Here is a 27,676-nt window from a genome sequence, read left to right on the forward strand (position 1 = left end):
TAAGGTAGGAAAGCAAGTTTATTCAATAAAGTATTTACTGAGCCCTTAACGTGCCAGGCACTATTTTAGGTGCTGGGAGTACATTCCGTTGATTAAAAACATACAAATATCCCTGTCTTAATTGTGCTTACACTCTAGAGAAAGAAAACGAGACAATAAACATAATAAATAAGTAAATTACATAGGAAGTTAGAAGGTGATAAGCACTATGAAAAAAATAGAGCAGTTGTGAGAACGAAGACAAGTCTTATCTGGGAACTTTCCAAAACCAGAAATGGGGAGTGTGGGGGGAGAAAGCTTCTTTCTTGGAAAGTATATGTATCTATAAATGACAAAAGAATATACTTCTGGCTCTTTCATGTTCATGGGATTTGTATGCAAGAAATTAATGGGAGTTAAAAACATGAGAATGGAACTGAAAACTAGGAAGACTAACTTTCATAAAATAGGTGCACAATTCAGGATTCTCGAGACAGTGGGACCTATGCTCACTGCAATAGTAGGACCTTCCCCATTTCTGGTAAATTCCATAGTTCTGGACATACTGCCAACCACAGTGGATCTGAGAGTCAATTCTGTTGAAGAAAGGCTACTAGGGACAGAAAATAGCCTTCTGGGATTTTTTCCTTTTTTTCATTTTCCTTTTTAAAATACAACACCCCATTTTTTTTTATTTTCTCATTCTGTTAAACAAGAAGGGTGAGCTCATTAAAAAGGAAAACTGGAATGCGGGAGCGCCTACATTTCCAACCCCACTGCCATTCTCAGACAATCCAAGATGCACACAGGTTTACAGTGTATTAGCAGACCCACATCTTTTGATACCAGCTCCCAGAGGCTATTGCCTCTGCATGACCTACCAAGTGGGTTCTTTTCCCCTTTGCTTGAAATTCAAATTCCATTTCAACAAAGTAACCCAAAAAACTAAGGTCTAGTTTTTGCCTTTGGGGAATTAGGTTCTCAACTAACAAATGAAAACAAAAAATAGATGGTAGATCACCTTTGACCAAAAAACTCTATTTTCAGCAAAATGGGGCACAGGCAGCAAATCCAGGTTACAGGACCAGGAAAGAGAGAGTGTCCACCCACAGGATACTTCTAAATTGATGACAATGACAGCAGCTCTTTCTAGAGGTAATAATGTCATTAGGTTGTGATAATTCTCCAGAACCCCCCCCCCCCCAAAAAAGCCCGGGATTAAGAATATCTGGAAACTGTTCAGATGACACAAATTTCTGTTTCCTGCTGTTAAGGCTTCATGAATGCCTCTCGGCATCTGTCGCCATTTTGTTTTTCTTTGCAAACCTCCTCCTTTCAAACCAGGAAGTGTACATAAAGTGCAAGTAAGAGTCGTTCCCTTGCCCATGCTTCCAGGATCTTGTGTTGGTAGCCAGTATTATGAAATCTATCAGTTCAACCGCTGGCCAGCTAGGTCGTCCGCAGGTATTTCTGGAGTTAGCAAATGAGTTCATCTGGCAAAGAGAGTGTCTGAAGGTGGATGCAGTCTTGGCAAGAAAACACAAAGTACCATACGTAAGACAGGGATGTGAATGACGCAAGCAGTAGGGGGGCTTCTTGTCACCAAGTCACGGAAGAGGCCTTCTTTGGATCTCAACTCTTCAAGAGATAGAAGGAACCATTACCAAAATGAATGAGGCCAGCGGATTTCAGAGCACAGTCAGTTCTCAGTGAGGGCAGATTCAGTTTTCCCTGAGTTGGGGGCAGAAGAGAAAATGAAGAGGGTAAGGAGACAGATCTGATGAGTTTAATGCCACAAATGGCATCAAAAAAGCCTCCAGTGAACACCTCCCATTTTATAATCCAAAGCTGAGCATGATGCCCACCCCCATAGGACTCAGCACAATGTGTTTTCTTTGGTACCAAATGGGTAATAGGCAATGTTGCACATATCTTTATTTCAATCTTAGATTAACTTCTCTTGATTAATATGCCAATGACCACTGTAAGTCTTCGAGAGAAGGACACAGCATGTAACATTTCCCACGTTTAGGGGGCCAGAAGTTTTCCCTTCACAAACCAACATGGCGAAACTACTAGCAGGATGTTTCAGTATGACATATTTTGGGAAATGCTGCCTTACAGCTAGAGGCAGGACAGGAATGGTGTTAACAATGGAAAGGACATATTCAGGTTGTATTACATGAGTGTCTGTAGACAAGTTACGGTCCCACACCAATATAATACATTTAACCATTCTAGCTGGGCTCCATTGTATCCCCTATGCAATATGCCAAAATCATGGGCCAAACTGAATGTTATGTTTGATGGGTGAACATTAATGAGAGAAAGTTAACTATTTACTGTCACACAATCAGTGGACATTCATAGGGGAGGTCCTTTGCATTTTTTTCTGATTTTTCCAGCACAGCTAATGCCAGGGTTTCAGGATTTAGCCCACCAAGATGTCATTACTTATAAAGCTAAGCCCCAGTCAAGACCAAACAGAATACAGCTGACCCTTGAACAATATGGGTTTGAACTGTATGGGTCCACTTCTACACATGTATTTTTCAATAAATACAGTGCAGCAGTGTATTTCTCTTCCTAATGATTTTCTTAATAGCATTCTTTTCACTAGCTTACTTTATTGTAATACAGCATATAACACATAGAACATATAAAATATGTGTTGATTGAATGGTTTATATTTAAGGTTTCCTGTCAATAGGAAGCAATTATTAGTTAAGTGTTGGAGAGTCCAAAGGTATATGAAGATTATTGGAGAGAGGGTCAGCACCCCTAATCCCATGCTCATTATTCAAGGCTCAAGTATCTATTAGAATACATAGACAAATGTTAAATAAAAGTCACAGACTGACCCCATTAAAAGTCACAGAAAAATTTCAAACACCTACTCGTTAAATTCCTGAATTTCTTTTTGGCTTCTGCCCTTTCTTCAGCATCAAAGTACCAAACAGTCATAGCATATCTGTGAAAGATAAGCAGATATAAGAAAAGTAGTTTAGAAATACTACCAAAAAAATAAAAAATACTTATTATAAATCTCACATCAGAGTCATTCATAAAGCCAACATTTAAAGTTCTCCCTATTATTAGAAGTTCATCCCAATTTTAATTTAAAATAAACTTCTCTGGTTTCAATTCTATTTAAATGTAAAAAAACACGTAAGGAATTCCAAGTATGAAGCAAGCATTATCCTGAGCAATGGGAATTCAAATGATCTTTGTGAATAAATCTGCCTCTTTCTCAAGGAGCTCAGACTCTCATATGGGAGACAAACAATTCAACGAATAATGTAACAGGTCAAGATGATCTACACAGAAAGGACTAGAAGGGAGTCTTTTTTTTTTTTTTTTTAAGATTATTTATTTATTTGACACAGAGAGAGAGAGAGACAGCAAGAGAGAGAGAACACAAGCAGGGGGAGAGGGAAAAGCAGACTTAGGAAGCCCGATGTAGGGCTCCATCCCAGAACCCTGCATCCACGACCTGAGCCTGAGCCAAAGGCAGGTGCTTAACAACTGAGCTACCCAGGCACCCCAAAGGGAGTCATTCTGCTCAAGACTTGAGAGACCCAAGATGGTGTGTGTGTGGGGGGGGGGGGGGGAGACACGGAGAAGAGGAGGTGACAGATGCATAAAACTTTGAAGAGCAAATTATTTAAACAACAGGCCCCTAAAACTCTTTTGACCTGCTTTCTTTGGTTTTGGATACTGAGGCAAGGATGCAACAGAATAATGATGCCCTCAAGCTTTCTATTGTGTTTCCACTAATTTGCTTTATCCCATCTATGGGATAGACTGTAATAGGAATCATTTCATGCATGAGTTTTCAGAAAGTTTCATTTTCTAATTATTATTAGCTACTGGAATTCCTATAGCCCTTGATTTTTTTTTCCAAGGGCTTCCCATCAACATCTGCTAATGTTTCTCCTGTGACTTGGGTGATCAAGAGATTGGGGAATACCGAGGGAATGCTGGCACAAATGACAGGGCCCAATTATCGTACCCTATTAAACAAGCCACAACCAGGCTCTGGGGGGGAGAATCAGCTACCTGCTCACCTAGGGCGCATTCCAATTTGACATTTAATATGCAACACTGTGTGGGGCTCAGATCTGGGATTCCTTCGGGGGGGGGGGGGGGAGACACCTATAAATAAATCTTAAATGCGATTCTAATTTAGTTAGGCTTGTTAAGGTTCAGTCAATATTCTACCGCAGTTGTCTCCTCCTGCCCCCAATTGCGATTCCCAGTTCGGGCTGCATCCCCACAGCACAGGGCCACCGCCTGGTTTACAGCTCGGGCCATAAAACAAAGATAATGAAAGGTATATTCCGAAAGTAAGATTACATCTACAGTTTCTAGACTAATATTAAACAAGTTCATCATGTTCACCTGAAAATCTTCTCATGCTTCAACTCAGGAAGGGGCTTTTAAAAATCCCATTACTGGGACATGATGGGTACACTGGGCCCAAACCAACTTGAAGGGAAGGAAAGGGTAAAAAGAGAAAGAAGTCAGAACAAATTCCTCTTTTCTCAAGGTTCTCTCTCTGTTTGCAATAGGCAACTTATAAATTCATCCAGAGTTAACCATCAGAATTCCTGATATGTGATGACCAAAACTCTCTAGGTCTACTTCAAAGTTAGAGGGTTTAAGGGAGGAGTAGCAAAGGAGAAAGGGAAAAACACTATGGGAAATCGAGAATCCACCATGCTCACCTAATGGAAAATTATCTGTTATTAGTTCCAGCTGACATTATGGAAAACAATATGTTAATTGTTCCAGCTGACCTAAGGAATCTAGTTTCCCCTTCAACTGTGATCGCCTCCAAACAGGTTAGCTATCAGCCTTGGAGAGCAGTTGGTCCTTCGTATGCATGGGACATGAGTTTAGAGACTTCTCTGGGAACTGGGTTTTATACAGAAGTTTCTCAGGAGGCATCATGGCTCTGGCTATTACCTGGTCGCATAAGAAGGCTGGACTTCATGCGGGTTCCGGCGGTCCGACCAGAAGAACAAGAGTCTGTCAAAAATGGGCTCCACATCTGCTATGAATGACTTCCCTTCTGGAAATATCCGCAAGACCCCTCCGTGTAGCTGAGGGCCACAAAGAAGATGGATTATTTCCTAGCCTCACATATAATTAACTACCAATAGTATTTCAGCCTCATCTGGAGACACTGCCATCTTCCAACCTCCAGTCCGGGTGTGCATTACTCCCAAAATTCTCCACAGCCTTACACCTTGTATTTCGTTTTATTTCCAACTTAGCTAGTCATCCTTCCTTATCCACCTCACATGGAATGAAACCTTCCTACCCCCAGTCATGAAACCCCTGGACACAAAATGGAGTGCTATTAGGTCCAATCACACAAAACGATCAGCATCTGAGTATTTTTGACCTACAAAAACCCACTGGAAATTTCATAGGGTTCCATCTAATATTAAGAACGTCCTAGGACAGTCATCACACATAACATCCCCTTCAATTAGAATTTACAGCTTTCTTTTGAACTGCTCCAGCTCCTATGTGATCTCAGCAGCTGAAGTCCATGTTCTTTTTTCTGAACTCCGACTACCTTATCTACACTTTTTAGGACATGCATCACTCTCTTCCTTGGATTTCTTCTTAAAAACATGTACACCCATAGGGCGCCTGGGTGGCTCAGTGGGTTAAGGCCTCTGCTTTCGGCTTGGGTCATGGTCCCAGGGTCCTGGGATCGAGCCCCGCATCAGGCTCTCTGTTCGGCAGGGAGCCGGCTCCCCCACCTCCCGCCTGCCTCTCTGCCTACTTGTGATCTCTATCTGTCAAATAAATAAAATCTTAAAAAAAAAAAAAAATATGTACACCCGAACGCCTGCTGGGATAACCATATCAAGGTAGAAACCAGGCCCCACACATCAATGTTTCTGCATAGCACAAGGCCTGGCATTAACAGGCACTCATGTATTTGTTGCATGATTTCATACTTCATGATTTTTTATCACTGACTTGATAACTTTACTCTCTTGCCTATAACACTATCTTTTAAAGATTTTAAAAGATAACTAAGGGATGTATTCCAGGCATGTTACCACAGAGGGGAAGAGACATCTGACTCACTGGTTTCCCAGGTTTTGTTTCCCTGACACCAGATAAAATATCCTTGTGCTTCAGGATGACCAGTATCTGCCCCAATGAACAGGAAATGGAGATGCAGAAGGTTCAAAAGCCAAATGAGCTTGAAAAGTTCTCTGACTTCTCAGACTCCTAAATCATCCTTAAGTTTCGGAAAGCATACAAATTCCAGACAAACGTCCATAAGCATGGAACCAGACTTCCTATCTGTATGTATCTATATGTTCAAAAATATAAAAATAAGCCAGAATGCCTCTGACATTCATAAACCATGGTGAGCCATGGCAAGCAGCCACCAATGAGACGGGTCACCCCGAGAGGGCTGTGTGGGAAATCTCACTTGGGGCCGGTTTTATATCCTACAGTTAGTTCTATTTTTATAGACTCTGTCAATGTTGCTGCTGGAAGGAAAATGTATGTATCTTATTGTGCACTGAAAGTCCTATCAGCTCTGGTTTAGGCAAGAAAAAAAAAAATTGATGCCCCATTCCTGAAATAGTAAATTACCTTCTTCCTATCAACCACCCTTCCCATAACCTAATAATGACCCTCTCCTACTGCCCCCCTACCCCCCGCCCCCTCACCCCTCCCGATTAACTTCACATCCATTATTTTCATCTGGTCAATTTAAGTACTAACACCACAGTAGGAGACAAAAAGAAAATGGTTTAAAAAAAAAAGGAAATGGGGGCGCCTGGGTGGCTCAGTGGGTTAGGCCGCTGCCTTCGGCTCAGGTCATGATCTCAGGGTCCTGGGATCGAGTCCCGCATCGGGCTCTCTGCTCAGCAGGGAGCCTGCTTCCTTCTCTCTCTCTCTGCCTGCCTCTCAGTGTACTTGTGATTTCTCTCTGTCAAATAAATAAATAAAATCTTAAAAAAAAAAAAAAAGGAAATGGTGAAGTAGAAAAGAGTCATCCATGGGAATCATGAACTCCTCTAAGTCATCTGAATTTTTTCCCTAGAGTTCTCTAGCCCCGCGCTCTACTCCCTTTATTCCACTGTACCTTGGCGTCCCAATTCTTGTTCAGATAGTAGATGCAGGTGATGCAGCGGCCATCGCCGTTGGGGTTGTCCACATGTCGAACATAACCCGTCCCATTTCCTGGATAGCAAGCCACCATTGCCTGTGGAGACATCCCAAGAAAGCCAGTTAACAAAGCTGAGACACGTTCTCCCCCTGGGGAACAGCAGAGTAATGCAGTCTCTTTGGGTGCTATGTGACATTACAGGCAGCCGTGGGCTCCTTAACTGCATGGACAGTACATAAATCGAGATCCTTCGTCATGTAAGATTAACAGCCACGTCATACCTTTTGACTCAGCCCCAGTGGAAAGTGGTTCAGCAATATTCCCACAGTCCTAGAATATTTTAGACAGTAACCCGGCTACAGCATCATGAGGATACCCTTCTTTTCTCTAATCCTCCTCTTTAAAAAAGCAGGTTCTGGGCTCCCATCCTAGACCCACAAAATCAGACCACTAGATAATGGAGTTTAGGAATTATACCTTATAAGAAGTGCTCCTGAACCACCAAATCTCACCAAATCACCCGCTGTCTTAGAATAATGGCTATAGATCCTGGCATTGACAAAGAAACAGGAACCAATCACAAGGAAGGAAAAGATCAGGCCTGCTCAATAAAATGATTAGGACAGAAAGGATCAGTCGGAAGGAAGGAAGCTGTGCCCCAATTTGTTACCACAGGCAGCGTAATCAGGTCCAATTCATAGATGAAGCCACAGAAACATCAGAGTATGTTTCTCAATGCTTGTCTTCTTGCCTACTGATAACTATCACATCAGACAGAGAAGTTCTTCTCTTCCTTTGCCCAGGCACTACCTGTATCAGCCAGGCGGAGAAATAAAGTAGAAAGCCATACCAACAAATCCTACTAAAAATTACTATTAGAGAATTACTATTATGCAGGTACCAAACCTCTAATTGTTCCATGGGAAGATTACGGCAAGGAGTAGAAACAATGGGCAAAGCGCAAAAACTAGTTCTCTTCACAGGATACTGCCTTTATTCCTAAAATATTTTCATCGGAACGAGACATATGCAGGGAAGATACTGGAACTGGCAACATAAGATGAGGAAAGGGATATTTTTCCTATTTTATCGGCTGATGCCAGTGCCTGCCACATGGAAGGTGTCTGTTTAAAATGTGATTAAGTAAATAAATTAGCAAATGGCTCTGTCCTCTACAGAGGTATCTGTCATCTTATTTTAAGGATTTATTTATCTTAGAGAGAGAGCACAAGTAGGGGAAAGGAGTAGAGGAAGAGAAAGAGAGAATCTCAAGCAGACTCCCCGCTGAGCATGGAACCCAACATGGGGCTCGATCCCAAGACCCTGAGATCAAGACCTGAACCAAAAATCAAGAGTCAGATGCTTTACCAACTGAGGCACCCAGGTGCCCCAAGATTTCTGTTATTTTTTAATTTTTTCTAAGATTTTATTTATTTAGTTGAGACACAAAGAGCATGAAAGAGAGCATGAGCAGGGAGAGAGGGAGAAGCAGATTCCCCTGCTGAGCAGGGAGCCCAAAACAGGGCTCGATCCCATGCCCTGAGATCATGACCTAAGTGGAAAGCAGATGCTAACTGACTGAGCCACCCAGCTGCCCCAAGATTTCCATCATTTTAAAAACCTATCCTCAAAATATATGTACTGATCAGTTGGTACTGTCCCTCATAAAGGGCAGGGCTGTTTTGCTGGTAAAATGATCAGTCAGGTAGAGGTCCAAATTAATGCACGAGCGGCTCAATGAATCAGCTTCCATGCTGTGGCTCCCAAGTCACCGTGAGCAGTAGCATGAAAACACTAACAAAGAGTGTCGCTTTAAAGGCATCACACACGCTGCATACTAGAAGAGTAAGGCTCAACAGTAACTTGGCTTTACAATGACCTTAACACTGAAATCACGTACCCCTCATGCACCTATCGATCCCTGTATCCTGCCTTTGACCATCTACAATGTTGATGCAATGTCATATCTTGGAGCTGACGTGAGACTGTTGGCCTGAACCTCATCCACAAAGTGGAGTTCTGAGGCCACTGCAATCAAGATTTAACAAATGATGGTACCATCAAGCGAAGGATGGGTTGGAGAAAGCTGATCGGTAGCAGGCAGAAATGATGGGCCTGGCTGGGAAGAAGAGATAAATGAAGTCACCTATAATGACTAGGGAATTACTCATCCCTGGAAGCAGCTATTAGGATTATAAGAGCCACCACTGAGCCAATAATGAAAGTCACTTAAGCCACAAACAATTATAGGCAAGATTCTCTACCATCTCAGCCTCTCCCCACTGTGAAGCCCTGAAAAGAAGCAGCTTTCCGTCAATGCTATATAATCTTAAATGCTTAAACAGCCCTAATCTACGGAAAAGGTCAGTGGTCTGGATGCCTGCCATCTGGTTCACTCAGCAACTAATTATGTGATCCCGGGCTTAGTTTCTTTTCTAGAAGGAGGGGCACAGGTTGAAGGGCCTCTGAAGGTCTGAGACTCCAGCTAAGCAGCAACCCTAGAAGGAGCGCCGGGGTTCTTCAGGGTGTTACGAAACACCTGTCTACCTCAGAATGCAGTCTCCAGTAAATACTGAAAAAAGAGATAAAAACTCACAAGAGTACCTCCTTTACAAATATTTGCATCCATAAAACACAGACACACACCCAGAAAAAGAGCTAGACCCTCCCAGGGACTTATTAGGACAAAACCCCTAAGTGTCAGCAGAGAATCTGATTGCTTAGGGAAGGGGAGCAGAGGGAATTTTTCTGGCCAGAGCAAATCTTCGCCCTCTCTCCTGCTTTCTGAAGCCATAGCATCAAGTCTGAAACAATGGAAGGAAATTATTGTGGGCCTCAGTGGGCCTGTCGAAATGACACAGGCCAATTTTATCAGTGTTTTCTGGACATGAGCCACAGGCGATAGGTCTTGGCTTGGGCATGCTCCCAGCTATTTGGTCTCTGATAGAGTCTAGAACCAGGAGGTAAGGATGTCCTGAGAAGCAAGGCTCCGTTCAGCAACGGGGCATGCATTTCTGGGCCAACTTGTGCACGGGACAGAAACAAACCCCGGAAACAGATGGGTTCAACTGCAGGGCAATTTAAGTCTCATCGAGGCTGGGAAGGGGTTTATAATGTATAAAGGCAGAGAACGCTTTGGAATAGTAAAAACGGGGCCAGAGCTCTTGAATTATCACAGGATCAACATGCCAAGCAGTAACACTGGCACTGACCAGGACGACTCCTTAATGGCAGACTCTTTATTTGCCAAAACTTCCTGACTGGATTGATACCTGAAATTTATAGAACTTTAGTGACATGTTAGCGTGGCCCACAGCAGTCCATACAATACAGCCCTAGATTTGCATTCTTGGATGTGCAAATGAATCCCGTGTCCCCTTATGCATTCATCATTTCTTCCTCCAACCCCGCTGTGCCCCACAACAACCCACCACCACCACCCCTGGAAGCCTTTCCAGAGCTCTGTAGCAGAAGGAAATGAGTGGAGGGGTGAAATCCTCTCAGGCTGGCTCTAGACCAGAGACAGGTGCTCCAGACATCTGGGTGGCCACATTCAGGCTGGGACACATATTGTCTCCTCAGCAGTGACAATCATTTTAGACCCCTAGGTGGAAAGGTGATACGTCTACCCCATCAGCCTCTGATTAGACTAACCACTTCCTTAGGAACGACCTAGATTTTTAGAGAAACATACCTCACATAGCTCATGACTTTGGAGTCAGATTCACTAGTATGACTTGGTCTTAAACAAGTTATAAAGTGGTCTTTTACGTAAAATTGAATGTAGCACATCAAAATATTAATCAACTCATTTTATTCATAAAATTTGCAATCAATGTGAATCCACTGTAAAAAATGTGTCAAGAATAGCACAAGTTCAAAGCTGCCTGGCTGAGTGACATTCAAGCCCATATTTTGGTCCACTGCCAAATGCTAGACCCCTCTCATTGCTAGATAGAAATACCAGTCAGTCTTTGTAAGGATTTGCTTTCAATTATGAATGCCCTTGAGCACACACATACATGGAATAAAATGCAACCAAAGTACAGGATAACCTGTACTTAACCTTTTCCTACCTCAGTTTTCTTATCTGTAAAATGGGCTTATGAGGACTAAAGGAGTTAAGCCCTGTAAAATGCTGAGCTCAAGGCCTGGCATACACTAAACGCTGCTTCTTTCACTATATATTTAGCTATTCCCCTCAGCCAGGGCTTCTGAATATCTCCCCTTCAAGGATCAGATTCTACTTAAGTACTCTGCAGCTTCAAATCCAGGACTGGCTGACTCAAATAGCTTTGGTGCTTCCAAGTAACAGAAATGACTGAAGCTAATCAGGAATATAATGTGTGACCTCCGGAATGTGTGCTCTGCTGCCTACAACCAGGAAATTTGCAGGTCTTTGCAACGAAGGCCCAGTGTTCCAAATCCACAGATTTTAGAAGACACACGGGCAACCGAAGCAGGTCTGCGTATAAACTCTCTTGAATGGTTTTTATCCCAATTTTTTAATCAAGGTCACAAAAAATTACATCAGGCTGTACTCTGAGGTCGCCGTTTTTGGTCTCCTAAGAAGTCAAGCTACTCTGGGACAGCTCCTGAGCTCCAGGGGGGCACTCGCCCATCTTTCCTCGCCCAGCTCAGATGTACCCCGTCCAAATGCAAGGCCTCATCCTTCAATGCCATCCACATCCCATGGGCCTCCTCTGGTCCTTCCCCCATGTGGGCTCTGGACAGGGTCCTTCTTCTCTCCACCATTAGACAGTTAACCACACAGAGAACTCGGGTGTGTAAAGACTTGAGAAGAAATACAGGAGATGATGTAGCTTTGTTAGCTTGCAAAAATAGCCAAGCAGCTCACCATAGTAGAAAAGGTAAGAGTTCAAACTTTCTGGCTAGAAATGGGTCCAATTTATAGATGGGTGACAACCGCCAAGGCGATAAACCTGCCAATTTTCCTAGTCAGATCTGGGCCCAAGGAGCTGAAGGCTATACTCCCAGGGTCATTTTTCTGGGTGCTTGGAGTTCAGCACATATTTAAACACACACATTTTATGGGGACAGTGATCAGGGCAGTCCTCGGGCTGTATGCTTTACATCCTGTATTCACAGAGGCCCCCACTGAGGAAGGGGTCCCATTTGGTAATTCAGGACAGGGTAGGGGGAGTGTTAGTCCCTGCAACAAAGACATTAGCTCTAAAATTGAAGTTCTCCTATTTAAAAAGAAAAGCAAAAATTAGAAGTATTCAAACTGCTATATGCAGGTAAACCATAAGAAAGGCTAGAGAGAAACTGGAAGAGGCATGATCTTTCCAAGTTTTATTCTTAAAAAAAAAAAAAAAAAAGAAAGAAAAGAAAGAAAGAAAAGAAAAACAAGACAAAACGAAAAACTAAAGATAAATTAAGCCAAAATGTCATTTTCCATGGTTTTCCACTTGGCTCTGACAAGGACTGAGAGAAGAGAACTACAAAAATCCTTTGCAAAGGCAAGGAAGTTAAATCCAGAGGACAAGAAAGCATATGGTGGGATTACTCCATTAGCCTCATATTCTTTGTTCAGGAGTATGTAATCTTCAAGGACCCGCTCATGGGACCCACTGTTGTCACTTAAATTCCTACTGTACAATATTCATAAGGCATCTTTGCAAGATAAAGGCAACCATGTGCGGCTTCCTCCAAGAGTTTCCAGAAAAGTCACTCTGCGAAGTTCACACTTCTGACAGTTCTAGCCTTCATCTGAAATTGAACAACCACCAAAAAAGCAAACTCTCAAGGTGATGACGAACCGCTCATGCACATAAAAAGTACTTTCGAAACCTTTTACACTCACTCTAACTTCATCCAGACTGGCATGAAGAAATTAGTTGTAGATAATGTAGGCATTTTTGAGAACAAAGCAGGAAACTCTGCAAACTGTCACGAATTATCTTGGCATCTTGCTTGTTGTCTATCGGGTTGGTTAAGAGCAAACCTAGCTGTTTCCTTCCGCCTAGTGCTTCTAGTTAAAGACTTATGTAACAAAATGAGGAAAAAATAGGAAATATGCTTTTGGTGGGCAATAACATGAGCTTTGGCCAACTACCTACCATGTCCCCTTCCCAAAGTCTCAGTATCTGACCAGACAATTCAGAGGAGTCAGAACACCATACAACTACAACTGTAAGTAAGTAATCCTTTCAGCAAACCTCAAGTTGTTCATTCAAATGTTTTCTGCTATTCTATTTCTATAATGAGAACCACTTCTGCCTTCCTCATTTGTTCTAAATCCACACTAAAAATACCTCTTCCTGGAGTGCCTGGAGGGCTCAGTGGGTTATGCATCTGGCTCTTGATATCAACTCATCTTGATCTCAGGGTCCTGAGTACAAGTCCTAAGTTGACTTTAAAAAAAAAAAAAGGAAAGAAAAAAGAAAAGCCTCTTCCTGAACCCAGAGCACTGGGACAGAAAACCTCACCTTCAATTTACAGCAATAATCATCATGCCCCCCCATGCATGGATTTTGTTGAAATGCAAGAGCACTGGTAATTCTGAAAATGAAAAGTAATAAGGCCAAACCCACTCTCAGCTGCTCTGATGATGAGGGTCTATCCACCGCTTTCAGGTCAGGTGAGAGCATCGTGCATGTGAAGGCAGGGAATTGACCATCTTCACTTGAAAACCTGTCCCCAGGTAGACTTTTCCATCCGTGCCCTTGTTCAACTCTACTAAGAATTTGGTCCTAGCTCTGGAATCATCCAAACCACCACCAACTACCCAGACTCTAGAACCTTCGATTTAGTTTTCCTAGCTCAATGACGGCAGTTTTACCAGATGCCAAAGCTCCTTGAAATTCTTCATTAAAAGAGTTAGGTTCCCACCCTCACCCCAGAAATGCACGTGTGCACACACACACACGTCTGCATAAAATCACAGGGGATTCACACGCCTGTAAAGTCTGACTGCACTATATCAAGATTCTATTCCAGGGAATCCTGCACTTCGTGCATGAACTTGAGTGAATCACTCTCCCTGGAGAGACCGTGGAAACTCTGTGAGGCCAAGAATTTCAGAAACTATTGTCATTCCTTTCTGAATTGTGGTTAATTCCTCTCCTTGGAGAGGATTCAGCCAGAGCTCTGCAATTAAACACAGTAAACAGGCTGGGGAACATGGACATATCAATACAGGCTGTTTGGGTTTGGAAAGGCAGCCCTTCCCCCCAAGAAGCCTGGCTCCCGGCCAGCAGGGTGACGGCTGAGTGACAGGGCTACGTGCGCTGCGTGAGGGTGGCAGCTAGCCCACGCCCGAGCACACCGCAGGGCAGACTGCGGAGGGAACCGGTAGAGGACAGCCCTCCCCCGGCGCTCCCCGAGTCACCAGAGAAATGTTTTGAATAAGGGCTTCCTTGCACTTATGAAATCAGCAACAGTCAGCCAGACTCAGGGTGAAGGACATTAAGAAAGGCGTTTAACCATATCCTTTCCAATGCCTTTCTCCACACTTTAACAGCTGCCATTTCCTGAGGACCTGTGTAGCCAGGTGGCCCTCTGGGGTGGCACTTTCCACGCACCATCCTGTTTCATTTCCTGACCCTCCCGGTCAGCAGCAGCCTTGGCCAGGAGTCCCTGCCCCCAAGTTCTCAGTAGAAGTCATTAACCACCACACCCCCCATCTCCAAGTTATCTTCTTTGTATAGAAAAACAAATTCATGACTAATCCTTAAGGCAATATGGGGGTAGGGACTCACAATATTTGACTTCTTTTGATGTTAGAAATAGGCTTATCAGAAGAACAAAACTTTACCTGCAGCTCTCAGAAAGGCTCTGAAAATAAGAGAAAACAAGAATGTTTGTGGTTGCAGGACTCAGAAACTAGAAGTGTCTGTCCTTAAGTTCTCTTCAGCCATGAATCCTCAAATATGTTAAAAAAAAAAATCATAACTCAAATATAATTGGGAAGACAAGATTTTATAAATGGGTAATAAAAAAAAAGTTACCAGTCAAAACACATCATGAAAAATGCCTTGAAACAATCTTAAGCTAAGAGAAACCAGCCAAAACACTACCTGCAATTCTCTAGGGATACTGCAGCTGTGCGGGAAAAAATAAAGTCCGATTATTTTCTAGGAAGCCAGATCTTATATTTTCATGTGCCCTTCAACACCTGGCAAAATGTATCAGCTCAGTTAAAGAACTGACACACAGCAAATAAGCTGGAATTAGAACTTACGACATTGAGGAAACACACTGATTTACTGAACATTCTGTATAGTGCTTACCAAGTGCCTGACACTGATCCGTGTGCTTCATGAATATTCCCTCACTCAATATTCATAAATAACCCCATGAGGCAGGAGCCCTCTTCAGGTCCATTTTACAGATGGGGAAACTGAGGCACCAGGAGTTTCATCTAGCCAAGTCACCCGTTTGGGGAGAACAGAGATCTTCAGTTCTACTTGAAGCTTTTAAATCCCTCTCACCCTTGCCTAACACCCATTCCATAATCGTAGAAAACTGTAAAGGGGAAAAAAAAAAAGACAAAAATATGAAAAAGAAGGGCGCTCGTATTGAGTCTGTGAATGAAAGCTTCAAGGCAGGAGAGCGGTTAACAGAAGCACAGGGTAAAGGAGACTGATTTACTCCTGGTGGAAAGCACCAGCTGTCCACAGGGTCTTTGCTTCAGATCCTCCCACTGAAGGGCAAACTCACGCCCACTCTAAACCCGGGGCCCCCAGGGGCTGCTCCCAGGCCCGGGAGTTCCATGGGAGGAGGTCAGCATCTCGGGACCTTGTCTTGTTAGCTCAGGTCAACACCCGCCAAGGTTTTCACACTTGTTTCAAAGTCGGAAGATAAATGACCAAGGAAAAAAAAATCTTCAAGGAAATACAAAAGTGTTTCGTCAAAGGAGAGGCACCTGGTAAACACAAAGGAATGCCAGAGATGAGATTAAGCTGTCCTTACTCACGCGCCGAGCTTGCTCAGGAGACAACTCCAGCAGTACGGTGTCAACCAGAAATCACTGTACACAGAACTTTCTAAAAACCATGTTAACTACAATACGTTGGCTACAGGCCCACTGAAGCCCAGAGGAGGGGTGAGACCCACAGGGGTAACTTAAAGAAGAAATGAAAAGGCTCCTCTAAGAGCAAAGTATAAACTATTTGGGGGCGCAGTAAGGAGACTAGAAATAAAGGGGTGGCTGGCTCTGAATCTAGGGGACATGGATCATTCACTTATGTGTCCCCGTGTTCTTCTAAGACCCATACAAAGCCCCAGTTTATAGCGGGGGAGAAACCCAAAGTAACTCATGGAACGTTGTAGAACTAAGCATGGTCCTTCTACCACTAAACACCACTTCTAAAATATCAGGAAGCATTTGTTAACTGAAACAAGTGCTCTTATTTCCAGGGCAACCGCTTCAACTCCAAGATAAAGCAAGGAGGCGGATTCTCAGATGACTCTCTTGACTTACCAGATGCAGACTCAAACCTTTAACTGGGGATTCAAAGGCCTCCACGCAGAAGGAAGAAAAGGCCAAGCAGCTGCTCCTGCCAGCCCTTCTCCAGGTCCTATCATCGATTCCCATCAAGCTGGATTTGCTTGTCAGCTTTTCAGCCCACCCCCAAAGAGCTCCTCCAGTCTGCCTTCTCAGGTCTCCCATGGGGCAGCCATCCCCAACCCTGGTGGGGCAGAGACCATTTTGGGCTTCCGTGTGGGAGTCACAGGGAGCACAGGCAGTTAGCATCTAAGCCAGGCAGTTGATGCGTGTGGTCTGTGCTCATTCAAAATCATGAGGGGCCTGTCCACCGTCCTCGTGGAGCCTTCAGCTCCCACTTCTTGCGACACTGTTGGGCACATGGAGGGCAGCCACACCCCGCAGTCCTTAACCAAGATTCTCACCACCGCGCCCCCCCTCCCCCGCCCCCGCCATTTCACAGAAAGAGGGGGCCATCAGTTCCAAGCTGCACTCCAATTCTGGCTCTAGAAAACTTGTTTACTGATACAAACAACAGAAAGAAAGTCCTAACATGTTCACAGGTGGTGGGTTTTTCTCAGAAATCTCCCAGATGAGCCTCACGTGCTTGTATGTTTTCGTCTTAGCAATAAATACACTCAGATCGGAGCAAACGACTGAACTCTAATTTTCTCACGAATAGGGAAAGTGTAGGAAGATACAGCCCCACCCTGGTTCAGCCTCCTCTGATTCATTTCACTGTTTCTCCAACTTGAGCAAGTGTGAGAATCACCTGACTGATGAGGTCTGGAGAGAGGCCCAAGAACTTGCATTTTCGGCAAGTTTCTAGATGAGGCTGATGCAGCTGACCCAACCACCCCACTCTGCAAACCATGGCGATTCTGTGGCCAAACCAAGAGTTTTTGAGCAACGCCTCCTCCTAGACGGTGGAGAGTCACCAACCACCGGCGCTTGTTCATCTGAGGAGGGTGGTGGGTACCCGGAGGAGGTTGGTAACAGCAGGAAGGGAGAGGAATTCCTCAGGCAGTTTCTGGCCCAGGCTTGGCAGTGTGATTCCTAAAGCTGGCAGGAAACATCCCAATTTTAACTCGGTGGCATGGCTGAGGATTACTGTCATGTCAGCGCTGGAGTGTGACCGCTGGTAGGAGTTGCTTCTGGAATCAAATAAGAAGTGCTGAGAGCACCCATTTGCCCTCTCAGATGGAAATTCAGTCTCAATTTTCATTTAATTCCCTATAATCCCGGAGGCAGAGAAATAGTTATCATAGCCATGGTATAGATGAGGAAAGCAAGGCTCAGAAAATAGGCTTGCCCAGAGTCAAGGCGAGATGAATGAAAATGTAAAATAAAATGCCCATCCTAGGGTCTAGTGGTAGGTACCAACTAAATAGAACTTTATATATATATATATTAAAAAAAAAATCCATCTCATTCATAAAGAAGTGGAGAAGGAGGTCCTGAGACACCACTTGCCAGAAGCCAGGGCTCGAAGCTCACGGTCCGGGGTTTTCTTGCTTCCCGGCGCCAGACCCGTCCGAATGTGTGAGCTGCCAAGATCTGGGCGTGACCCTGGTACTTGCTGGGGCCAAGAATAAAATTTCACAACTGAGGGGAAAAAAAACCTCATAAAGCCAAAGTCTTGTCTTTGAGATGCTCCTTCATAGCATGTTAATATAATAAAATATTTAAAGACTTTGACATCAAATTAGGGGCCACACTGCAGAATCTTTTTTTCACCTAACAAAATATTTATAGCTTTTCTGACACCCTGACATCCTTTGAAATCAAAGTTCCTTTTGAAGATAATGAAATTAAGTCAAGCACCTATGAATTTTAAGAGACTATTCTGAGGCACTAGAAGTTTCTTTCAAGCTTAACAGTCTCTGCCAGAGTCTGTAAGTAAATGGAGGGTAGGGTAACTAAGTAAGTAAATACAGGTATGTCTGTAGGTAGCAGGGAGGCTTGGACTGAGCTACCCACAGAGTTCTGGGAAGCAGGAGGGACAGCTTCATGGAGAAGTTACTAAGATGGATTCTGAACAGTAGAAGACAACAGGGACGCTCAGTGTGCCTGGCAAATCAGCTTCCAGCATTTCAGGGAGTGGGAGGAAGAAGTCGGTCATCAGGAGATTAAGCATAGTAGGGTCAGATGGGGTCAAATGGGGTCAGACATGGAGGGCCTTAAATGACACGGTAAGAAGTTTGTAGCACTTACGGTAGACACTGGGGTGAGAGCGTGGTTTAGTCTGCAGAAAGCATGGAGATGACATGATTAGTGTTGGGTTTTGGACTGCTTACATTCTGGCAAAACCACATTAAAATCACATTAAAATGGATCACAGAGTGATAGTTCGCAAGAAACAAAGGCAGGTGATTTATGGTTAAAATAAGGCTCTTTAAAATAATTCCCTCCTCAGGGATTCCTACTAGGAAAGCAAAACAAAATTTAATTAAAAGGTTTGAAGAAAAAAAGACAAAACCTGAGGTTCCACAATGAACCTGAAACAAAACAAAAACAAAAATCCAAAACAGACCAAGTTTGAACCAATAATATTGCATGTTCCTGCCCGAGTGTTCGATATTTTGTTTGTTTTTAAAAGATTTTATTTATTTGACAGAGAGAGACACAGCAAGAGAGGGAACACAAGCAGGGCGACTAGAAGAGGGAGAAGCAGGCTTCCAGTCGATCAGGGAGCCCATGTAGGGCTCGATCCCGTGAACCTGGGATCATGACCTGAGCTGAAGGCAGCCACTTAATGACTGAGCCACCCAGGTGCCCCAATATTTTGTGTTTTAAAAAGGTCCTGAATAGGCGGTGCCTGGCTGGGTCAGTCACTAGAGCATGGGACTCTTGATCTTGGGGTTGTGAGTTTGAGCCCCACGTTGGCTGCAGAGATTCCTTAGATGATAAAATCTTAAAAGAAATTATTAAAAAATTAAAATGAAAAATGAAAAGGTTTTGGGTTTTTTCTTCCCCCCACTCCAGTAATTCAAATTAACCTGCAGAACAGTATGAGTCCAAAAGGAGCCATCCAGAAGCACACACACACACACACACACACACACAGACTCCCTGTCAGTTCTGTGTGGAGCACCGAGCTCTCTCTCAGGTTTAACTAGAAAGACAGGAGACATGGGAGAGGGCATGGGATGAGGGGCACAGGCAGAATCTTTGTTGCATGTGTTGTGTTGTGTCGGGAAAACACAGAGCAAAGCTCCCAGAGAAATCCAGACTGTTTAAAACCGTAGGTCCTTACCACTTCCAAGCAATGCTCAAAAGAATATTATCCCCAACACTTCAAAACAACTTCACATTCCCCCAGCAGAACCAAAAATAGATGTCACTGACACCTGGAATTGAGTTTGTCATTTTGCTTCCTTCCCAGTGAAAAACTAATCAAGGCTACCATCATATTCTCTGATCCTTTGTAGCTTGGAACTTTCTAAATATGGTAATAGCATTTTGGCCTCATTTTGGAAGGAAAAAATAACATTTAGTATGAAAAAGGCACACTTATTCCAGAACTTGAGAAACACTGATCACTCTATCTCCTGTAGGATGAAAACCCGGCATGGCCTGATAAGGAGGGATTCCTGTGCCACAGAGCAGGAGGGCTGGCCAGCAAGGAGGTACGGACTGAATCCAGTCCCGGATCTGAAAGCCTGCATTATACGACCAAACACCCACAGGTCCATAAGGCTGGGATCAAGTTGGGGGAGGGGGTGAAAAATACAACCCTCAGTCCCTCCTGACTCACCAAACCAAGAATAGGAATGTAACCCACAGATCATGATTGAAAGAAGATACGAAATTCAGGTAAGTGCCACCCTGGTTTAAGATTGAGATAATCAAGGGAAACAGGGTATAAATTCTATGTATAATGAACCAAGCTAACTAATCTCTCTTGGCAAACAGACACAGGGCTCTGAATGTGAGCCAAATCAACGGCTCCTGGCCACCTGCCAAAACCGAATTCCTTAGGCTGGCATCATAAAATGATTTGTCTGTCGCATTTACAATTCCAGTGCCTCTGGATTCCACTACCCGCTAGGCACCCCTGGCAGGGGCCCAGCAGAATACATCTGAACTATCATTACTGTCAGAACGTCAGCATTTGACAAACACTAGAGGAAAACGACACCCATTTCTTAGAGGAATATTACTTAACAACTATGAAGTGATACTACAAAGGAATGGTCAAATCTGTTGCTGTAATAATGAAAAAAGGAACGAAGAACCTTCTCCCTGGAAGGTTACCTGCAAAGCCTAGAAGGCTAGCCAGCAAACTGCTTCCTGGGTGCTCAATAGACTTGGGTCGAAATGTCACTTAATGTACCCAAGGCCACAAGGGTGTGTCAGAGGCAGAGGTCTTGCCAAACGGAGCAAACGTGGCCCACAGGCGAGGTCCTCCACGTTTCATCCTGAAGGGCATGGCGCTGGTGCCTGGAGATACTTCACAGACGCCCTCCACTCCTGCTGGATTAAACCACCCCACCTTAGAGCTTCGGCAGAGAAATCGTCTATACATGGTGTGTCTTCGGAATGGTGTTGTAACATGCAAGGCTGCTTGTTATTTACAAATTTGAAATTTTTCTAGCCAGAGTCAGGATACAGGAAGAAATTTACAAATTTTGCCCGAGCTGAACAAGGTCAGAAAGGGAAATAATTCATGATACCCAAAAGTCGAGCGCACATAATTCCACCTAAGAGTGTCTATCAATTTTAAGTCTTCACTGTATTTTAAATTCCCAAGTTGCATGCTGAAGTGGCTGAATTAACCTAAGGACCCTGTTTCCTAGTCTACCTGACTCACGAGGCCAGCCCCTCTCTAGAACACCTTTCCTTGCTCCAGCCCAAGGCACACCCTAATCCCTTCCCCATGGCTTGCGAAAGAGCTCATCTCTCCAAATATAAAAACACCTTACCTGCTGACTGACTGACGAACAAGATAGGTGTGATTTCTCATACCTCTCTAGCTCTAAAGACCTCTTATTAAAGGTCTGTGTATTTCTGATCACTTAAATTTTAAGTACATTTTGGTCACTTCTCATTTTAAGTAAACAGAGAAACTGTTGAGAGCCCAAAGAAGAGAAACAAACAGGACAAATCAGTGAACAAGGGGACTGTTTAACCAGAAAAAGAAAAAGCAAAGTTGGTGACAACTATCTCACCCTCCTCCGTTTTCAATGTACTTCTTTTTAGGTAGTTTTTTTGTTTTGTTTTGTTTTTTACATTTTATTTATTTATTTGACAGAGAGAGACACAGCAAGAGAGAAAGCCCATGCTGAGAGGGAGGGAAAAGCAGGCTTCCCTCTCAGCAGAGAGCCTGATGTGGGCCTCGATCCCAGAACCCTGGAATCATGACCTGAGCTGAAGGCAGATGCTTAATGACTGAGCCACCCAGATGCCCCTCTTTTTAGGTAGTTTCCACATCCCTTTCCACATCCACTTTCCACATCCCTTAGTTTCCACATCCACTTTCCACATCCCTTTGCATATCCATGTACAGGTCCACCACAGTGCAAGACATTTAATGTGTTGTGAATAAATAAATGAAGCTGATACCCACTGATTTGCAACTTCAATGCAAGCAGGTAAGCTGTGGTGGAATGGCCAGGGGCCCAAAACTGAGCAAAAGAAATTACAAGGTAAATGCGTGCACGTGCATACACACACACACACCAAGTCTTTTTCCTTGCTCCTAAGTGTCATTCAACAAAATTCACCAAGAATATTATGAAAACCCACCCAATGGTGAAACTTGCTTTCCTGTCCCTGAGGTTGTAGCCTACAAATTATTTCATTGAATTAATATCCTTCCTCCAGGAGTTCAATTATTTTGAAATAAAAACCTTTTCTAGACATTCTTCACATCCCTACTAGAAGATAGTCCAGTGCTTCAAACTCAGTGACTCTCCCCCTAAAATATCTTATTCACAGACAGACTTTTAAAGTCTTAATTACAGAAACACTGTGCATGGTGTCTAGTCCTCAAACACCATGCTCTAAGAACTGGACCTTTCTTCGGCCCTGGTAACTGTGGTTTCATATGATTATACATTCCCACTACCACCCCAACCCAGACTGACAGGTCCCCAAGACCAAGGTGAAACCCTCAGACTTTCCTCCAGAGAATGAAAACAAGGATTCTAGAATGTTCGTCAAGTTTCTGTTGATTTCAGACTGAGGCTGAGGTGGCCATTGTGAGGCAGCCATCTTGAGCCAGATGCATGGAGAAGGAGCCAAAGCTAGATGGTAAGTAGATTGGGGCAGAATTCAAGAGCACACTCAGAGAAGCAAAGATGAGGGCCATAAACCTTCAGAGAAAACAACTAACACACCAGCTGTCCTTTGGACTTTCAGGTTCCTAGTTCACGGCCCCAGTCTTCTGTGAACCCTGATCGCATTTCCTGCGTTTGGGTCCCGAGACATATCCTAATCTTTGACGTATATTATGCCATTTTTGCAACCATGAGAAGCGCCCCTGAGGCAAAGATATTCCCGATATCACCGAAGAACGGTGGGCCACAACTGTCAGTGCTCAGCTGGAGAGAAACAGGTCTACTACCTTGCAACACATTTTCTTTTATTCACAACTTATTGCTGAGTCATCTTTTGTCTGTGCTGCTTCAGGAGGGCTGATCTATCTGTTCACAATACAACTCCGGTGACCCCACTGTCCAGAACTACACCGGGCAGGGGATCCTACCAACCAACCTTGTTAGCGAACACTTTCCCTGCAAATAACAGAAGGAAAACATTAGCCCAGCATTCCGCTTTCTTCTTCAATGCTTAGGTTTTTGTCTTTTTGCTGTTTTAAGCTTGAGAATTAATTGAGTGGGGACTACGGGATCCTACGATTCCACAGTACATGGGAATGGAAGCTCTATAAGGCAGGGTTGATGCCTGTTTACCTTGGTGTCTTCGGGCCCTGCAGAGCACCCCACACAAAGCAAACGCCCCTCAAAAAATCAAAGGGCGAAAAGGAGAACAGTCAAGAACACAAACCCTGGAGTCAGATCTGGGTTAGAATTCTAAATCCTCCACTTACAGCCTCGTAATATTCACCGGGGTACAGAATTCCACTAAGAATTTTATGTACGTTATCTTATTTAATACTCCTTCCCCCCAAAAGCTTTAAGGTATTATTACCCCTCATTTTACACTTTATGAAAAGTAAACAACTTACCTGAGGCCACAAAGTTCCCGAGCCCATGCCTAAGTCCCTAACACCTATAGGATAAACTGTGGCTTACCATTCAATTTGCGACCTTGGGGAAATGATTTAATCACTCAGTTTGCTGAAGACTGTGATTCTGAAGGCTAAATCAGATAGACAGTGTTTATAAAGTGCTTAGCACCGTGCCAGACAGGGCAAACAGCTCAATAAAAAGTAGTTATTATTCTGAAAGTGACTAAATAGTGAGCCTACAGTGAGATGCTTCAAGCAGGAGAACATTTGGTTCCATAAATTACACGTTCTCTGGAAAACAGCCATTTCCAAGATCTAGGCAGCCAAAGCAAAAGGAGCAAATTATGACCACTGTTTATCTTGGATGGGGTCTGAATTCTCCAAAAGGGAGTAATAGATAAGAAATCTCTTGATAGCCTGGAAGCAATGACCATGCTTGAAGTTAGGGGGCGCCATGCCGCTGTGCATTTTAGGAAACTCCTTCCCCAGAGGGTCTCCAGCACCCTTGGATTTTTCTCCAACAAAGTGGAGAAAGATAAATTCTGACTGGTAACACCTTTTTTGGCAGTAAGGAGGAACCCTTTAACATTTCTTTCCAGTCTCTTTCACAATTTCAACTTTAGGTCCAACATATATATATTTCTATTTTATTCATAACCAGCACCTTTGTTTTTGCTTTTGCTTCATTGAGATAAAGGGCATTCTTGCATTATTCAATGACCTTTAAAAGTCTAAGGGGAAAAAAGTATTTAATTAGGATGAGTGGGTTAACAGATAAAACCCCAAGAAATATCAAAAAAAAAAAAAAAAAACTGTTGCGACCACTGAAAATGGGTCATGGGAGCAAAAATCACTACACTGACCTCTATACCTCATATACATGTTTGAAATTTACCATAATAAAACCTTAGAAATAACTTTTGAAGATAAATGTATAAATCCCACCTTTCAAAAATTTAGTTTCTACTCAAAACCTGCTTGGAAGATGCAGCTGGAAACTGGGTTTACATCACTACTCTGGGAAGCAGCATGGAGTAAGGCACTCAGATGAGGGAAGAGAAAAAGTTAAATTAATGTGAAACTACTGTAAATCATGCTTTAATAAGACCCAAGGCCACAAAGCTAAGGACAACTGTGTAACAGGCCAATCAAGCCTTTTTTATTTTTGACTCTAATAATCCAGTTGGCCAAGGAATAGCCCAGCCTAGAGGTGATTTTTCTAAAGGACCGGAATGAAGAGCTTTGTGCAAAAACAACCAAAGAAAAGCTGGAGATCTAGCTAGGGACAAAACATGTATTTCTCTTTTCACTTCAGTCACCTTCTGAAAGGGTTAACTGAGAAGTTATTTGTTCTCTCCAGAAGAGAATCTATAACTGAAGAATCTTATCTAGAGATCTTTCTTTTCCCTTACCCAGGCGTGCACAGTGTTTCTCATTCAAATGAGTCAAATTCTAGCCTACAACCCTAGCACGGAGGGTCCTTTAAGTCACAGGTAAATACAAACACCTAACTTTCAAATCTGTTCGTGACATCTTTCTACCAGCTAATTCTGCCCTCCCTCTGAGCAAATTACGTTCCCAGAATGCTGGGGGTAAAATCTTAGCACCTGAGCTGAAATGAAACTTGAAAAACTGATAAGGCAGTCATCTGCTCTTCTAGACTGAAGCAACACCCACTTCTGCAACACTGAGGCCGGCCCTTCCCCCCCTCCCCATTCCGGCCCCAGAGAGGCAAGGTCACTCTGTGCAAAACCAAAACTAACCGAGACAAATGGCTTTCTAATCACCCAAAGGATAAAGGGGCAAAGAAACACTTCAACGTCAACCTTCCAGAGTCCAGGTAACCGAATTTTCCCCAAATCAAAATAAAATTTAGAAAGCAGCATTTTCTCCCAAGATTTACTTTATTTGTGTCTGATTAGTAAGTGCTCACTGACATTCTATTTATGTCCTGCCAGCTTGAAAGGCATACAGCAATGTGTTTTCTCAACAACTGGGTTCCCCCACTCCAACCTCTTCCTTTCCACACATTTCCAGTCTTCACCACTTGCCCTTTATTTAAACTGTCCTGATCTATGAGAGAGATGAGACGATAAGGATATGTTTTATCAAAGAGTCAGTCTTGAACTGAGAAATACTAAATGTATTGTTGAAGAATAGTGCGCCTTTCTTCTCGTGCTAGCACACACTTGCCTCACTAGTGTTAATGTAAAAGTTTTCCATAGCTCCACGTGCCCCCTGACCAGTCCACAATAAAAGGGCAAATCACTCAGAACTGCCACTGGAAAATGGCAGAATTACCATCTGTAGAAAAGACCCGAGTAGCTGGACTATCCGAGAGTAAGGTACACAGACCAACATCAGGGTACCACAGGGCCCCGTAGTTCTGCCAATCTACCTGTAAATGTTTCCAAGATAAATTACCACCCAGGGAGTCACTTTTGGCCCTGTGAACAAAAATAGGGATTTCTTTCCCAAGGTGTACTCCCCATCACTTAACTAGCTGTTTTCAGTGGATCTGAGAGTTAGGAAAGGGAAGGTGGTGGCGGTGTAGGGCTCAGCACCAGGAGAGAATGAATGTTCTAATCAAGCAGTTGATCTAGGAGCGTCCTGGGCGCAACAAGCCAAGGGTACCTCTCAAAAGGGAAAAGCAGCTTTACTCTTTCACGGGGCAACTTTCTTCCCACCTGCCAAACTCCACACACCAAATGCCACACTAAAAAATCACAACCGTCTCCAGAAGCCTTAAAGCGCGCTCTTTTTTTTTCAAAAAAGAGCTCTGAACACCATGAAGTACAACAGTAGGTGACTTTCAAGTGGCCATTTAGCAGCATGAATTCGCACGTGTCTCAGATCACACGCAATGTTTCCAATAACCTGTCCCTCGTCTGGACCTTGGAGAACATTCACGTGTTACAATCAGACCAAAAAAAAAAAAAAAAAAAAAAACCAGAGCTTGTCCGGTTCGCACCACCTACCGGACCCATTATTTCAGTTAACAGAAGGTCACCGTAACGACACACCTGAGTCCCTCAGTCTGGATTTTTGCTCGAAGGAGGGGTGGGGGAGAGGGAGGCAGACCGACTGCCCGCTTCTCAGGTGAAAAACGAAAGTTCACTCGCAGCCCCGAGAAGCCAACAGACCGCGGGCTCCGCAAGTCCCCCAGTCCCCGCGGGCTACAGCGGCGGCGGGGAACCCGCGCGCGTCCTACCTTGGATCTTTCCTTGACGTAGTATTTGCCCAGCCGGCTCCCGCAGTACAGGACCAGCCTGTCGATGAGGGACAGGAGGAAGCTGATGGCCTCGCAGCCCTCCTCGTTGCCCCCGATCCACGTGATCTGGTCGCCCCGCAGGTGCCGCTTGGAGACGCCGGCACGCGGCCCCGCCAACTGGCCGTCCCGCAGGGCCCCGTTGCAGTGCAGCTGCTTGACGCGTTCCAGGACGCAGTCGCCCACCACCTCGCCGAGGAAGTTGTCTAGGTAGCAGAAGCCGACCTCGTGCAGACAGGGCACGATGTACTCCAGGGCGATTTTCTCCAGATCCAGCCTCATGATGTGTCCCAGGGGCATCTCGCCCGCAGAGCCGAGCTCGGGGATCCCCAGCGTGCACGGAGACCCGGGGCGACCGACGCGCGCGCGCGCGCGCAGCCGAGGCGCGGGGAGCGTGGCCCGGGGTTCAGCTACCTGAGGTGGCCACTGTCCCCGAGCCGCCGCCGCCGCGCGGGGGGGAGGGGAAAGTTGCTCTAAACTCTGGAGGAGGGATCCCTTGAGAGGCCAGTGGGAGTTGCGCGGGGCTCCACGACCCGGCGCCGGACTGGCCCAGCGAGGAGTCGGAGGGCCCCTTTTGGAGATGCTGAGCCACCACTGGTGCCGCGGCGGCCCCAGGCTGGGAGAGGCTGAGGT

General features: G+C 44.3%; 1 protein-coding gene across 1 annotated transcript; it reads right to left on the reverse strand.

The window, feature by feature from the left end:
• Positions 1–27,676, reverse strand: EGLN3 (egl-9 family hypoxia inducible factor 3). The gene is made up of 5 exons (XM_059181883.1): positions 26,987–27,676; positions 7,109–7,228; positions 4,948–5,084; positions 2,877–2,950; positions 1–1,710 (listed from the first exon to the last, which is right to left on the reverse strand). Exons 1-5 carry the CDS (start codon positions 27,341–27,343, stop codon positions 1,679–1,681), a joined length of 720 nt encoding a protein of 239 aa, XP_059037866.1. The 5' UTR covers positions 27,344–27,676; the 3' UTR covers positions 1–1,678.

The sequence above is a fragment of the Mustela lutreola genome, chromosome 7, assembly GCF_030435805.1.
Source record: "Mustela lutreola isolate mMusLut2 chromosome 7, mMusLut2.pri, whole genome shotgun sequence".
Classification (NCBI taxonomy): domain Eukaryota; kingdom Metazoa; phylum Chordata; class Mammalia; order Carnivora; family Mustelidae; genus Mustela; species Mustela lutreola.